The 15110-nt window shown below is 53.5% G+C and overlaps 2 protein-coding genes across 5 annotated transcripts in view; both read right to left on the bottom strand.

Annotated features, from left to right (window-relative positions):
- TBC1D9B (TBC1 domain family member 9B) overlaps positions 1–4437 on the bottom strand; it is a 33163-nt gene extending 28726 nt beyond the window's left edge. For all 3 annotated transcript variants that reach the window (XM_045819245.1, XM_045819255.1, XM_045819263.1), the window contains exons 1-2: positions 4185–4437; positions 910–1020 (exon numbers count right to left, since the gene is read on the bottom strand). In XM_045819245.1, coding sequence (XP_045675201.1) covers positions 910–1020; positions 4185–4302 — 229 coding nt within the window. In that variant the 5' untranslated portion in view covers positions 4303–4437. The remainder of the gene's footprint in view (positions 1–909; positions 1021–4184) is intronic.
- A 3277-nt stretch (positions 4438–7714) lies between these two features.
- RNF130 (ring finger protein 130) overlaps positions 7715–15110 on the bottom strand; it is a 106267-nt gene continuing 98871 nt past the window's right edge. For both annotated transcript variants that reach the window (XM_045828919.1, XM_045828909.1), the window contains one exon: positions 7715–14673. In XM_045828919.1, the coding sequence (XP_045684875.1) occupies positions 14564–14673 (110 nt within the window). In that variant the 3' untranslated portion in view covers positions 7715–14563. The remainder of the gene's footprint in view (positions 14674–15110) is intronic.

The raw sequence follows: 15110 nt of genomic DNA, 5'->3' as shown, positions 1-15110 counted from the left end.
CCAAAAACATATTTTTTGCTGATGTGACAAAAACATATATAATTTTTCACATATATGAAAACATATATGATTTATTCACACCAGTTGGCTACTGTTGTGTTGGCTGTTGTCATTTTCGTATTTGACAATCTAAGGGAAAGGAAGTCTATGCCCCCGACTCAATAGGCAGGAGCTGCACGTGTTATACATTTGTGGGGCACACGGGCTGGAAATCGTTACTCCCCAGGGACCGTTCAGCAGGTCCTTGTGATTTACCGTAGCTGTGTCCCACAGTCTCCTGGAATGTCAACTTCACCAACACTGCACCCAGCTGGTCATATTCTCATCAACTGATCAACACATAACTTTGTTTTTCGAGTCTTTCTGTTTAAAGCACCTTATTTATTACACATGGTCAATTCGGTGGCATCGGACTCCTGGCCAGCGCACAGCCACACAGGCCTGAGGGAGCTCCGCTCATGGGTGTCTCAGAGCTTCTCCCCTTGGGGACAGCACTCAGCACTTCAGCACTCCACATGGGGCTATTTTAAACAGCGCATGACCCAGAAATAACGTGAGAACAAGACACTTAGACCACGGAAAGGACACTTGTTTACAGTGTCCGGGAGCTGACACCAGAAGGCAGGACCCTTGTCCCACCCCAAGTGGGAACCCATGTCAGGTGACTCAGATTTTTCGCTGCTCGGCAAGTGCGCATTCCTGCAAATGCCACAAATGACTCAGGGCACTGCCCGGCCCGTGACTGGCAGAGCGACCTCCCCACGCAGGATACCAGCCTAGGCTGTGCTGCTGAGTGAAAGGCAATGCTGGGTTCCAGGGGGCGCACCGGGCCCAGGAGCCAGCTGTACCCCCTCCCTTCCCCTCTCAGGGCAGGCCCTGCCCAGCACCCCTGAGATCCAGGTCACCTACCACATGCCACTGTCCAGTAGACCTGTGAGTCCTGGGTCTGATGCAGGATTCGGTAAGGGGCCACTCGGGCGCTGGAGTCCAGGACCACATCCAGGGTGCCCACGAGGAGACCTGGGAGCAGGCAGAGAGGTGCGCAGTGAGGGAGGGTGGCGCTGACAGCTGAGCCTGCCGGCCAGGGTGGGGCCCCAAGAAGGAGACACCCTAAGGCCCACTGCCTCCTCAATCGAGTGACTTCTCCTTCCTCCTGTCTGGTCCCTACCAGAGACCCCGTCCTACTTCCTCCTGGAAGCTGCTGCTTGCCCTGATGCAGACATACGTGCAGGGGCACAATCAGCCCCCTATATCCACATCGTTTACTTTGCTCCCCATCCGGCAAAACCCCGTGGCTTTGAGCCGTAGGGCCAAGGAGCCCAACGCTTAGACAACCTGGGAGGCCCTCTTGAAGAAAACTACAAAATCAGGTTTGAAACAAATACTTCTTTAGAGTAAAAACCTCTACAAAACAGCTACAATAAAAACAGCCAGAAACAATACCAGAAATCTCACAAACACCAGCAAACTTGCACAGCCCGTTTCAGTATCTGCCAGACGTCTCGGCTGATGTGTTCCCAGCCACCCACCCCACCCTGGTCCCCCGTTCCTGGTGCGCTCGGTGGCTGTCCCCGTGAGAATGCGGCAGTTCCCACGAGACCGCGACTTGCACCGTTCGCCGTCGCAACAGGGAGACACCGCCGTCCTCATTTCGCTCCGGGACTATTTTCATTGCGGAAGTTTAAGGAAGTTCTTTGCAGCCTCGAAGGTCATGACTGAAAAGGACGTGCCAATTTTTAAAAGTATCCAACTTGGGAAAACTTGATTCAGTTTTTTTGGCCCCTGAACTGACGCGTTTTAGGGCGTTCCCAATCTTCCTTCGCACACCCTTGGTCAACTCACGGTTTCCCCAACAGACCCCAGGAAAGTTCCGCCTGGATACACTCACTCCTCTTCATCTACTGGATTATCAAGCTATCTAAAAACCTGTCAATTGTTCCTATTTAAAATTTTCTTTTTTCCGTTTCATGAAGTGCTCCTTTCCCTATGATCTCTAAGTACTTTGTTACCATTTCCCTGTTGATGTCAGAATCATTTCTATGAATTTCATTACTCAACTTTAATACTTTTCATATTATCCATACATTTAACCACTTTCCCTTCCAGTTTTTAATAAAATTACCATTACAAAAGAAGGTACTCTTAACATACACCTGAATTAAGAGTCTATAATTTCTTGTTTTATTGAAATGTTGTAAAATGCCTTGTAGCATATTCAAGCTTTATCAGTTTTTGAAATAAACTTTTTTTTCATGATTTCTGCTGGGATTTCTCTTCTGGTTTTGGAAACTTTATTTTCATCCTTATACTGTTGGCAAGACCTGGAAGTTTTATAATGGGTGGACCAGCTCATACTCACACCCTTTAAAAAAAAGGTTATATTTATTTTTTAAAGAGAGGGGAGAGCAGGGGAAAAGAGAAGGAAAGAAACATCAATGTGTGAGAAAAACATTGATCAACTGCCTCTCATACACCCTAACTGGGGACCAGGCCCACAAGCCAAGAATGTGCCCTGACCAGGAATCCAACCCACGGCCTTCTGCTCTGTGGGATGATGTCCAATTGACTGAGCCACGCTGGTCAGGGCTCACATTCAGACTCTTCAATGAGGATACAGTTCGGCAGCTGTTTATAAACGATGGCTGGACTAAGACCGCATCCCTGAGTGTTCCTCTCCTAGGGAGACATGAGCAGGAGGCCGTGACCTCTAACAGCATGGGGAAGGCCATGGCAGGACTCAAAGAACCCAGCTGGAGTGGGAGTTCAAGCGGTTTCCTTGGGCGGGGGGGGCGGGGGGGGGGCGGGGGGAGGGCCCAGAGATGAACAGGGTAGAAAGGGCCTCCTCTGGGTGAGAAGGAGGGACCCACTCACTGAGATGATCCGCAGAAGCAGAGCACACGACAGGCACGCAAAGCACTTTGATGACACACTGGTGCGATACAGGCACCTCAATTTCTGACACACACTTGCGGTAGATTCCAAGGGTGACCCCTGGTCAGCCTCTCCACTACTGTTTCACCTCCACTGAGTAGTCCTCTGGTCAGGAGGCAGGTCCAGCACTGGCTCCTGCGATTCTTCACGCTGCTGGGAGAGTCCCAGGCACTGAAGGGAACGTAGTTTTCTTGGGAGCGATAGAGTCTCTTTCACATTAGGAGGTGTGGCCCAGGTGAGGCTGGCAGCAGACATCTCCCGTGGGAAGCCTCTGCACCTGGCAGGACTGTATTAGCTGCTAATGCTTAAAACCAGGACATTTCAAAAAAGGTTCTCTTGGTAAACGGGAAGATCTGGCAACACTGAGTCTACAGTCCTGCGCGGCAACAGCGGGTCACCAGAGGAGCACAGGCACGGTTGGCCCTGACCTTGACCTGGCTCTGCTCTAGCAGTGCCTCCACAGGCACTGGAGAATGAGGGGCCTCTGACACTTGCCCAGGTGAGGCCCAGTGGATAGGCCATGGATCTTACAGGATACACAACTGCCTGTCCAGCCTCGTTCTGAGTGAGCAGTGACGCCCACATGGGCACAGAGGCACCCTAGCTAGCTCACCAGGACACCATATACCGGTCATTTGGCAAAGGCTTGGTCTGCAGCCGCAAGGGCGCCATGAATCCGTAAAGGTGGGCAGGAGAAGCTGGAGGGATGGGGGCAAAGGCCAGCCCGCAGCTCGGGGGACCTTTGATCTTGCGGTCTTGGTGAGCTGGGAACGAAGGAGGCAAAAGGAAAGGTGCACGATGTCTCTTGGTCCCCTCAGAAGCCCTTGGAATTCTGAGGCGGAGGAAAAAGCCTGGGAGGTCTCGCTGACTTTCAGCTGCGAAATCCCACTCCTGGAAGCTGCAAAACCTCGGGTGAGCACCAGGAAGCTCACCGGCACGAAGTGCGGGTAGAGGTCGATGCCAGTCTTCCCAGGCTGGCCCAAGTCTCTCCCGATGGGCCTTCTCCGGCGGCGCACTGGCCCCTCCCTCCCACCCCGCCCGGTCGCGACCCCGCGCAGCACCAGCTCCTTCCTGGGGTACCAGCGCCCGCCCCCGCCTCCGGGCACCGCCAGGCCTGGCCTCGCGTCCCTGGCCCGCCGCGCGCGCTGACGTGCGCGTCCGCGACGCTGAGCCGGAGCCAGGCCTGTAGCGGCGGGTCGCCGGGCCCCGCCACCCGGCGCGCCCTTCCCACCCGGCCGCTGCGCGCCTCTCACCCGTGAGGCCTCCGCCTCTGCGGTGCCCCCGGCGCCGCTGCAGCACGAAGAAGGGGTTGGCCCGTTCTGTCACCCACAGCGCATTGGCCACCAGCACCTCCTCCGGGCCCAGCCACATCGTGGGCCACTCGCACCGGGACGGGCCGGACAGGCGGAAGCGCCGCCGACGGGCCGAGCGGGAGGGCGGAGCGCGCGGCGACCCAAGCAGGCGGTGCCCCCTGGCGGGCCGCCGGACCTCAGGACGCGGGCCCCATCCACGCCGGCCTTCGGCCCCGCCCCGCGCCAGCCCCGCCCACGCCGACCCCAGCCCCGCCCCGCTCCAGCCCCGCCCACGCACACCCGGCCCAAACCGGCCACGTCGCCTCAGCTGCTGGCCCCGCGGTGTACGCCCTTCCCCCCTCCCCCAACTTTGCACTGGCTCCCGTAGCTTCGTCCTGGAGGGACGAAGCCCTGGGTTGAAAGGCTCTGGCCAGAATGGCCAGAGGAACTGGTTGTGCGGAGGAGCAGGGACCCTGGGGTTTTGTGAAAATCCGTCCTGGGTTTGGGGTAACAATGTAAAGAAATAGCATTTGGAGGTACACTTTTGGCTGATTGCGCAGTGCGACCAGAGCGTGTTAACATTGCAAAGGGCGGCTGGAAAAGGGTTATATTGTAATAATTCTCCGAATTTTGACACTCGGGCCTAAGACTAGGAGGTCCTGCAGGATCCTGGACAGCTTGTCAGGAAGCCCCCAGTCTGGCAGTATCCTCAGAAATCAGTGCAAGACACTAAGGCTGGGTGGCCCTGGGGCCAGGCTGAGGTTTCTGCACAGGCGCGGGTGGGCAGCACCCGGCCCTGGGTTGCGGCCCCTGCTCTCCCAGTGCTGGTCAGAAGGGGTCTGAACACCGACTCTTCTGGTACCTCACTCAGCTGGGGCGATAGACGTGTATGCAGAATGCCCTGTGCCAACTGCAGCGTGGGATCGCCCTGCTGGCCTGAACCTGCCAGGGCCTGGGAGGAGGGCAAGGGGAAGGGGCTCTTTAGAATCACCCTTGGAGGCTTAAGTGAGTTTCGAATTGGGTTTCTGCCCCGGCATTCAAGAATCCTGTATGGCAGGTGTCAATACAAATAGGTGATTTCATGGTTGAAACCACAGCCAGAGTGATCAAAAGTCTCCTGAAATGTTGCTGAAGACTTTGAATGAACTTTCAAGATGCAGAGGCTGGTTTTTTTAGACCTGGGAAGTTTAAACTGTTAACATGTCCTTGTGACTCAAGAACTTGGAAGCACAGGGTCCTGCATCAGTGAGGCCTGCTGGAGGGTGATAATATGGGTGTAATAATGTATAGTTTTAATTTGAACATATCCCCTAACATGTCGTAGGGTGTGCTTGAGTGTGATATTGTTATGTTACAGAATCACATCCTTATGACTTTGTAATAAAAAGGGGCATTATTTGTGCCAGACCCTGTACTCATTCACACCCTGAGAGGAGATGAGTTATTTGGTTTCTTTGTTCCAGTGGTTCTCGAACTTGAGCTGCATCAGAGTCACCTGCAATGCTTATTAAAGAAGAGATTGCTTTGCTCCACCTGCAGCATTTGTACATCTGAAGTCCCTGACACAACATTGGCGCTGCTGACCCGGAGACCAGCTTTGGAGAATGACTCTTTATAAGCAGGAAAATAACATTTATTGAGCACTTAGGATGTGTTAAATCTACTTCATTTTTTTCTTTCTTTTCTAAGATATAACTCATGTTCTATAAAATTCACCCTTTTAAAGCACCCAGTTCAGCATACTCACAAAGTTGTGTGGCCATTACCACTGTCTCATCCACAACATTTTTTAGAGAAACCCCTTCCCCACTAGTAGTGACCCCTCATTCCCCAGCCCCCTCAGATCCTGGCAGCTACTAGTTTATTTCGTTCCCTCTACATTTGCCCATTCTGGACATGTGATGGAAATAATACAATCACACAGTGTGTAGGGGCCTTTGTGTCCGGCTTCTTTCAGCGGCCTGTTCGAGGCTCACCCCACTGTAACAGGGGTGGGTGTTCCATTCCGTTTTCCCTCTGGGCGGCAGTCCAGTGAGTGGATGGGCCACATTTTGTTGGTCTGTTCAACAGTCAGTTTCCCCTTGTCAGCTATTGTGAATAATGCTGGTCTAAATGGCTGTGTACGAGTTTTGTGTGGACATGTTTTCAATTCTCTCGGTCAGGTCCCTAGGATTCGAACTGTTTAGGCATGCAGTACAGCCATGTTTACCTTTTTGAGGAACTGCCAAGCTGTTCTCTAGACTAGAGCGGCCTCATCATCACACACTGGCACCAGTGACATGTAAGGGTTGCAGTTTCTCTGTGTCTCCTCAGCGTTTGTGATTGCCTGTATCCGTGGTTACAGCCCTCCTAGTGGGGGTGAAGTGACGCTACGGATGGTCTGGATTTTCAACTTCCTCATGACTTTGCATGTGCTTTGATGGTCATTTGTGTTTCCTCCTTGGAAAGATGTCTACTCATACTCTTTGTCTATTTTAAATTGGGGTTTTTTAAATTGTTGAGTTTTAAGGGGTATCTATGCATTGGGATACTAGACTTCTTACATCATTTTAAATCTCATCCTCACACATTAGCTCTAGGAGGTAGGTATTTTATGGTGCCTATTTGAGAGACGATAAACCAAAATCCAGACAGGTGACATGATCTGCCGAGTTCATACCGGTAAGTGGTGGAGGTGGTCCCCCTCCTGTGCGCGCCTTTCTGTCTCCAGCTGGTCTCTGCCTGTACGGGACGCCTGCTGCTTCGTCCCAGCATCCACTTCGTCCTCAGAGGCATTTTGACTTTGCTGTGGGAACCACACCTTAGAACTCCTGTCGCTCAGGTGGAGCTGAGTGCACTCCTGGGTGGCAGAAGTAGAACCCATGCTGGCCTTGGCCATTGGCACATTCTACCTCTGTGACCACAGTGGCTGGTTTGGTGATGATCATGTGCCTCCCAGCAAGCCAGGCAGGGTTAAGGAGATACCATTCTGGCCTGGGTGACCTCCTGGGGAATCAGGTCACTTCTGCTGCTGATGGGGCTTCTGCCATGCTGAGCCTGAGCCTGAAGTTCCCCTGGAGGGAGCAGAGCTAGCAGTGCCCCTGGGTGTTGGTGTTGGAGGCCAAACCATGCCATGGCCCGGCACAGACCCCTGGCACTTCCGCTTTTGTGAGCCATCGCTTCCCTCTTTAGCTGAAGCCAGTTTTGGTTGGGTTTTTGTGAGTCCTCACCCATACAGGCTGCCACCAATAGTACTCTGTGTGGCAAAGCAGCTTTTTCAGTAGTTTTTTAAAAATTTATTTTTTAAAAGATTTTATTTACTTTTTAGAGAGAGGGGAAGAGAGGGAGAGAGGGAAACATCAGTGTGTGAGAGATACATCAATTGGTTGCCTCCAGCATGCCCCCAACTGGGGACCTAGCTTGCAACCCAGGCATGTGCCCTGACTGGGAATCAAACCAGCAACCTTTTGGTTCACAGGCTGGCACTCAATCCACTGAGCCACACCAGCCAGGGCTTTTCAGTTGGTTTTTATTGAAATGGTTATATTAGCAAATCCCACATACAGGTATACACTACTGGCATATAGATATATACCATACAATTTCACTACTATATTATACTTACATCAACCATTTGGACCTAGAGGTTGTGCTGCCCAGAACCTTTTAAAGGGCTTAAAAGATCCGACTGCCAAGAAGTCAGCTCACAGTCTATTGCAGGTATGTGTTTTGGACAAGGTAACTCCCCTACAGTGAGCCCCCAAATTAAGCTAATGATCAATTTTGCACCTTGGATCTTTGATGTGTGTTCTTTCTGGCACAAACTAGCCAACGGTGGATTAAAATTCAAGCGTGTAGTTTCCCTCTCATCACTCAAGGTGGAAGTGAAGCCATTTGCCACATTCAGATATACCCCAGCCTCCCCACCCCGAATTGTCCACATGCAGTCAGAAAAACAGCTGCATGCCATCCTCTGAGATACTGAGATACTATGCATAGTCAGCGGGAACCCAGAGGGCGAGGCGCCCTTTGAGTGACCCAAGTATGAAAGGGGCAACTTTAATGTTTGATACGAGTACAAAAGCTGCTGCAGGTCAAGAACAGTTGTGACACCTGTGGCTTCATGTTTGGACTGACTCCTTCTCTTGCACAGGAACAGGGCTGCCCCATTTGGTGACTGTGTTCCCCAGGTCCCCAACAGCACTTCCTAGCTTAAGTGCTTTCCTGTTTCTGAAATCACACTGGTCGTTTCCCTAGAGCCACTGCCGCTGGGGAGGAGACCCTGCTTCTGATTCTTAGCTGAGACAACGGAGGCCGGTGCAGGGCACCTCCCTCCGGGACGGCCTGTGTCCTCTCAGGCTGGGCGCCCACGGAAGGAGCTGAGGCCCTGGAGCACACACACCTGGCAACCTGGTTCACACGGCATGCTAGCGGTCACTGGCCAGGTGGCCTTTCTATTTGGGAACAGCTTCATGAGCTGAGGGAAAGAAACAGCTGGACCTTCCGTTCACCACCCCCTGCCCCCCCCCCCCCCGCACCAACTTTTCATGTTTACAGATATCTTGGCTTAGTACCTCCCAGTCACTAGAAACATTCTCTGACCTCACACAGTGTAGACATGCATGGACTTAGCTGTGGATGAAGGATAATTCTGAAAGCAACTTAAAATTTACTTTGTGTGTTGGGTTAAAAATCTATAAATAGCTCAGAACAGTCATCCGTAGCTCTTGACTGTTGCCAATAGTTGCAGAGGTTGCTGGAGAGAGAGGGTGATCCCTGCCTCGGGGATCAGGAGCTGAGGAGGGCCTGCCAGGCTCGCCAGATGTGTGGCATGCCCATGAGGACCACCGCAGGCAGCATTAAAGCAGACTGAGGGCCCTGGGAGCCACGTCCGGGGATAAAGCTCTGTGCAGCCAAGATAAGGGTGCTCACGACATGCTCTGGCCATGGGCTTTTCCCAGGAGGAGGTGCGTGGTTTAGGAAGGCACCTCCTGCTGAGCCGGGCTGCTCCCCAGGCTCCTGCATAGGCAGCATGCCTGCCCTTGGCACTGGCAGTGCTTTGTCAGGCCTGCGGCCTCTGGGAAAGCCAGTCTTGCCAGGCTGCCAGACAGGCCTGGGCCCCTCCCAATCCCGATCTCCAGGGTACCCCTCAGAAGATTCCCAGGAGAAACAGAGAGCCCGGCATGGAGGCCTGAGCATTTTCATCATGAAATCCCTCTGAAAGCCTAATACTCAAGTTGCATGAGGTTGTTTTTGTTTGTTGGACAGTATCTTCCTTCTTCCCCATCAGAGTGAATAAAAGAGAAAATGGCATGAACCAGGGTGAGCCACAAGAGGGGAAACTCCAGATGAGTCCCAGGTCACGGACTAGGAGCTCCACAAGTTTGGGTGCAGATACATGGATATCGTCCTTTTAGCAGCCGAGGCTGAGGGCCCCTCTTCCCCTCCAGGGTCCTTGAGGCTCATGGCATGCAGCTCCAGAAGATGCCAGTGACTTTCACCCTGTGTCTGGGGACCCACTGGTCTCTCCTCTCTGAGACTCAGTTTGTTGGGATCACCTAAGACAGATACCCTTAAGGAGGAGGGCAAACCTCCAGACTTGACAGACATCCTGGAGGAGTCCATGGCCACAAGGGGGCTCCTGACCCCATGTCAGCACCCCTTCACCCAGGCCTTGGAGAGATGGGTGTGTGCTGGGGACCTGGAGCACCAGGTGGAGAAACTCTGCTCGCAGAGATACCAGGGGATGGAGAACTCCACGCAGGCGCAGCACAGGCACCACTGCCAGGCCGGTCCTTCAGTGCATTCTCTGCTCTTACCTACGGAAGGCTTTTCCAGTCCTGCTGGGGGGCCCAACCACAGGGGTCCAGGGTGGTGCATGATTACGCATACTCAGCACTCACCATCAGGCCAGTGGGCTTTGGAACAATTTACTCATGAGGCCAAAAAAAGAGGCAAAACTACATGCACCTCACTGGTAACAACTACCCTTAACAGGGAAGGTGCTGATTTTAAATGGCGTGTGTTGTAATGGTCACCCTCACTCATGTGTGGGGCTGGGAGCAAATGCTGAGCATGATCCCCATGGTTTGTTGGGGGAGGTGAGGGCCAGCTGCTCTGGCCTTGGCCCAGAGTGGCCCCTTTCCTGAATGGGGAGATTACACTCTGAGGTTTTCCTACATCTGCTGCTGTCAGCAGCTCCACTATCCAGCCCCACCAGCAGCCTCCCCAGGGCCTCACCACAGGTCTGGCTCTCAGGTCCCTGGGCAATCATCATCCTGCTCTGGCTTCCACCACCATCCAAAGTAGGAGTGCCCCAGGCCTGCTACACTCTCACTCTGGGGCTCTGACTCCAGTGTGTGTGTGGGGGAAGGGGAGTCTGTGTACGTACTGTGTATGTGAGAGGGAGAGGGAGAGGGAGAGGGTGGAGGGGTGGGGCACCTGAGGGACTGCAACCACACGGAGACTGCCTTGGCAGGACCAGTGATGGGCACATTTAGAACAGCTTCCCAGGAACTCTGATGCCCAGAGGGGCTGTGGCCTGCTCATTCCCCCTCACCCCCCCACCGCTGCTGGAGACCCTGAGCTGCATCTGCCTGCCCCTCTAGAGGCACTGCCAGTCTGAGCCCTTAGGTGCCCTCGAGGGCTCTCCCTGGGTCCCACCGACACCCACCCCATCACCTGCTTCAATCTGGTGGCTCCCTCCTTTTCCACGTTCAGTCAGACCCCAGCCAGGGGCCCGACTGTGAAGTTTTCTGCTCTGCCTGGCCCTGAAGGCAGGCTGCAGCCCCCAGGCACCCACCCTGCTCACTCTCCCAGCAAAGATTTGGGCCCTCCCCATAGCAAAGCTCCCCTGACTAGCAGGTGACACCCATACCTTTGCCCTCTCAAGCCCCCTTAGGTGCCTTCACTGGAGGGGTTGCGTTCCTAGCACCTCAGGTGCTCCAGGCCACACTGTGCCCTCCACCTGTGCCTCGGGAACCCTCTCTTCACGGCCCTCCCTCATCTCATCTGGTCTCTCACCCTAGCTAGGCGGGAGTGGGCCAGTTTCCTGTAACAGCCACAGTCTTAACAGTCACAGGGTCCACGGCTCCAAGTGTCTGTGTCCCGCACACAGTGAGATCCTGGTGAAGGTCGCTGACCAAATCAGTCCTGTAATTCTGCCTGTTCCCTTCTAAACCCTACTTCCTGGAAACTGATTTTTGTTTCGTGACTGTTGCGAACAGCACCCACTTGCCAGGCGGCCCGACATGACACTGCCGCCTTGCTTTCCTATGGCAGAAATACTGCAGGACAGAGGCTGACGGCAAGGCAACATCCTGATTTTTCTTCAGTTAAAACCAGTCTCGTTTAGCATGTAGATCAAGGAAAGAACTGGATATGAGGGGTTACAAAAGCATGAGAAGAACACATGAAGCCCACGGAAAACAGCCAGCTGGTTGAATTTAGTAATCTCATTTTGTTGAAACCCTTTGCAACCACAGCTTTGGAAGCTGGGCTGCTGCAGGCACTGGGGCGGCTTGCAGGTGTCTAGGGAGGCACCTGGTGGACGGTGTCTGAGCCCAGCCAGTAGGGGGCAGGGAAGGAGCCTTTCTTCACAAGTGGGGATCAACAGACTGTGCAAGGTGTTCTTAACCACCTCTCGGTGGAAACTGTATTATTCCCCCAAGGAGGCTGAGGCAGGCAGCCCTGGACAGACACACTGCCCACTACCATGGCTGCCAATAGGCTGCCCCAGTCCTGGCCCTCCTCACACTGACAGCGGGGCTGCTTTCTGGCCAGCCTCCTCTCCTCTTCCCCTGATATGACGGGAAAGGAGGGATATGGGAAGTTGTTCCCTTAGGAAGTTAAAAATCACCAAATGGTAGGCGTTTGCATTTTAGCTTCACAACCCAACTCCTGGCTGCTCCAGACTCCGGTTCATGTGCACCCTGTGGCCCTGCTGCTGGTTCCACACCCGTGGAGCCCGGCTCAGAGCAGTCCTCACACAGTTCCCAGCACACTCCCCAAAACTGCCAGAGTCATCATGCATTTCTGGGCAATAACCACGGTGGCTGGGAGACTGGCAGCTGCGGAGATGCTCATGCAAGGCGGGAAAAGCGCCTCTCCGCACCCCTGGCCACGTCTGCCTGGCCAGTTAACTCTGCAGCTCGGACCTCAAGCTGCTCCCACGCAGCGATGCCCGGAGAGCGGGCGCTGGGGGGCTGTCCAGGTGGAAGACCTCGCCTGGGCACAGCTGCCAGCAGAGAAAAATTGTGCCCCCTCGCTGCTCCCCAAGCATATGACCTTCATGGAGAAGTTCCTGTCCCTCTTGCCAAAGGCAGGGCGTTATGTGGCTGAACAGGAGGAGTGCGGCCCCGCTGCCCAGGCAAGGGTGTTGAGCTGGGCTCCGAGGCGCCATTCTGAGTGAACTCCCTGGAAGAAATGCCTGCTTAGTTATTCTAAGGAATGTGTGCCCTAGATTTACCAGAAATTCCAATGTTATATCAATAAGTAGGCTTTAAATTTCTTCTCAAGTGATTTCATTTCTTTTCAATAATGTCCCGAGTGGTATTGACTGCAATTGCTTGTGTAAGTCTGCACAGGTCTGAAAAAAACGCCAGGCGGGGATGTGAGCTCTGGTTCAGGAAAGCACGGGCGTGGTGGGGACCACGTGATCAGAACCTGCCCTCCGCCCTGTGGGAGGGGCCGCACCCAGCAGTGCCCAGGTGCAGAGTCTGGAGGCCCTGCGGGCGGCTGAGTTGAATCTCCTCGACACCAGTGGCAGATGTGTCCTGAACAGTGCTCTCTTGAAACTGTTTTTTATCAAAAATATTTTTATAGTTCAAAGACTGTAAAAAGAAAAAGCCCTTGGTTAAAGGCTAAAACAGAAAGCTGCCAAGACCTTCAACATCTGCACGGTTCTGGCTTCTTATGATTAAAAACCCAGCACTCACAGCCAGGCCGAGGTGGTGGCCCTGCAGGCTGTGGCCAGCCCGGGTCGCGGGGAGGGGCAGGGGTTCTCTCCCGGGCATGGCCATGTCTGGGCGTCTCGGCCACAGATCGAGAACAGAGATGCTGTTAAAGAGAAGCCAGTGCACATGGAAAAGGGCAAGGGTTCCCTTCAAGCTTCTGTCCCACAGAGTCAATGAAAACAGCGGGGTGGGGACACCAGGGCTGCATGGTTTGTGCGGGTCGCACTCTTGACTGATGGAGACTGAGGTTTCCATTCTCATAACAAGGACAGGAGGGCCCGAGCACATTCATTCACACCTCGCTGCAGCTCCGGTCACTAGGAGACGTATGCTGAACTAGGGTGTGTCCTCGAGCAAAAAGGGTGCTCAGATTTGTTTCATAAATTTGCTCATCATGGTTCCGTGCTGGGATTACTCTTAAGACACACAATTCTTGTGATGTTAAATTGATGTTGTCCCGGGTGTGCCCTGCGCTGGCTGCCACCTTGTTCTGTAAGCTCCTGTGCCTTCTTCATGCTGACATTGAGGCTGGCAGGGGGGCGCTGGGCTGGCCCAGCGAAGCCTAAAGCAGGTGCTCATCTGGTGTCTCACAGCAGGGAGGTGGTGTGATCTGCTCAGGAAAGCGCTAGGAACCGTTCTGAGTTTGATGCCCACTGACTGTCACCCTGAGATCGTTGCCAGGCTGGCCTCCTGGGTGCCATGTCCCCACACGCCTCGGTGGTGCTGAGCTAATAAGTCCACAGGTCTCAGGGAAAGTCCTTCAGTGTGTCAGTGGTCACACAAGCACACATCACCTTATATCACGCTCTGTGACAATGTGGACAACCGCCTACCCTGCACAGTGCACCTGCAGCCCCATCTGGGTGTGTTGGGTGGTCAGTCTCAGGGGAGGGACAAAAGGCAAGGCCTCGCAGGAACTTTAGAAAGATGCCCTTTAACGGGAAGTAGAACGAGAGACAGGAAAACATGGAGTGGGCCACGTAGCAGCAACTCGTGCCCGCATCGGTGAGAAGCATGCCTGAGGGTGTCAGTGTGCGTCGCTAAGTGGGGAGCACAAAGGTATCAAAAACGCCAATGTCGCCCTGACACAGACAGCCTGGGATTATTTAGAGAGAGTTTGAGATGCAACATGAACCCCTGGGCCTCCTCTTCTCTGCAAACAACCAGGCTTGTTGGGGCCCATGTACAGTCGTCAGCTTTGGACGGGTTTTAGGTGCCACCAGGTCACTTGGGCAATAAGGCTGTCCTCAGAGCCTCACCTTTGCAATTTAACCCCGAGCCTGAACCTGAGCTTGGAAAGTGCTGCCATTCTTCCAAAACGGACGCTGACAGAAGAGTACACATTAAGAAAGGTGATCATACATCAAATCACAAAAGAGGTGAGCCCAGATGGCCCGTTTAAAAAAATCAGGTTTTGTTCTCATCGTACATGTCCAAGGAAGGCTCGAGTGTGGAGAATTCACTTTCATACGCCAGACTCCGAGGGGACAAAGAGCTCCGATGAAAGAAGTGACCACCTGGAAAAGGAACAAGGAAAACAGACTTACTAGGTCGTTGGGCTCATACTGCCCCCACGGCTCCGAGGAAAGAGGGTGGGTTATCTCGGAAGCATCACATTTGCTCAAATACCTGTCTCTATTGGGCTCTTTTCATGAGGGAAATGAAATGAATTCAAGCATCCTTCAATTTAAACACACTTTAAATATGGACATTCCAATGTTTGGGTCCTCAAAAGATTAACCACTGGAGCTTTTCAGAGCAAAAGCCGCCCGGTGCCCTTACAAGGCCTGCACTTGCAAACTCGAAGGCTTCTACCGAGCAGCTCATGGTCCCTCCTGTCTGAGCTTGGGGTGGGGGTGCTCTGAGTCCCTCCATCGCCGGGCACACTGAGGCTGTGACTTTGAAGCTCTGACAGAAGTTTTAATTTATATTAAAGCTATACCTTCTACAGTTC

This window comes from Phyllostomus hastatus, unplaced genomic scaffold (assembly GCF_019186645.2).
Source record: "Phyllostomus hastatus isolate PE091 unplaced genomic scaffold, TTU_PhHast_1.1 phas_contig_150, whole genome shotgun sequence".
NCBI lineage: Eukaryota > Metazoa > Chordata > Mammalia > Chiroptera > Phyllostomidae > Phyllostomus > Phyllostomus hastatus.
The sequence above is the reverse complement of the archived record's forward strand: the minus strand, read 5'-3'. Positions and strand labels throughout refer to the sequence as shown.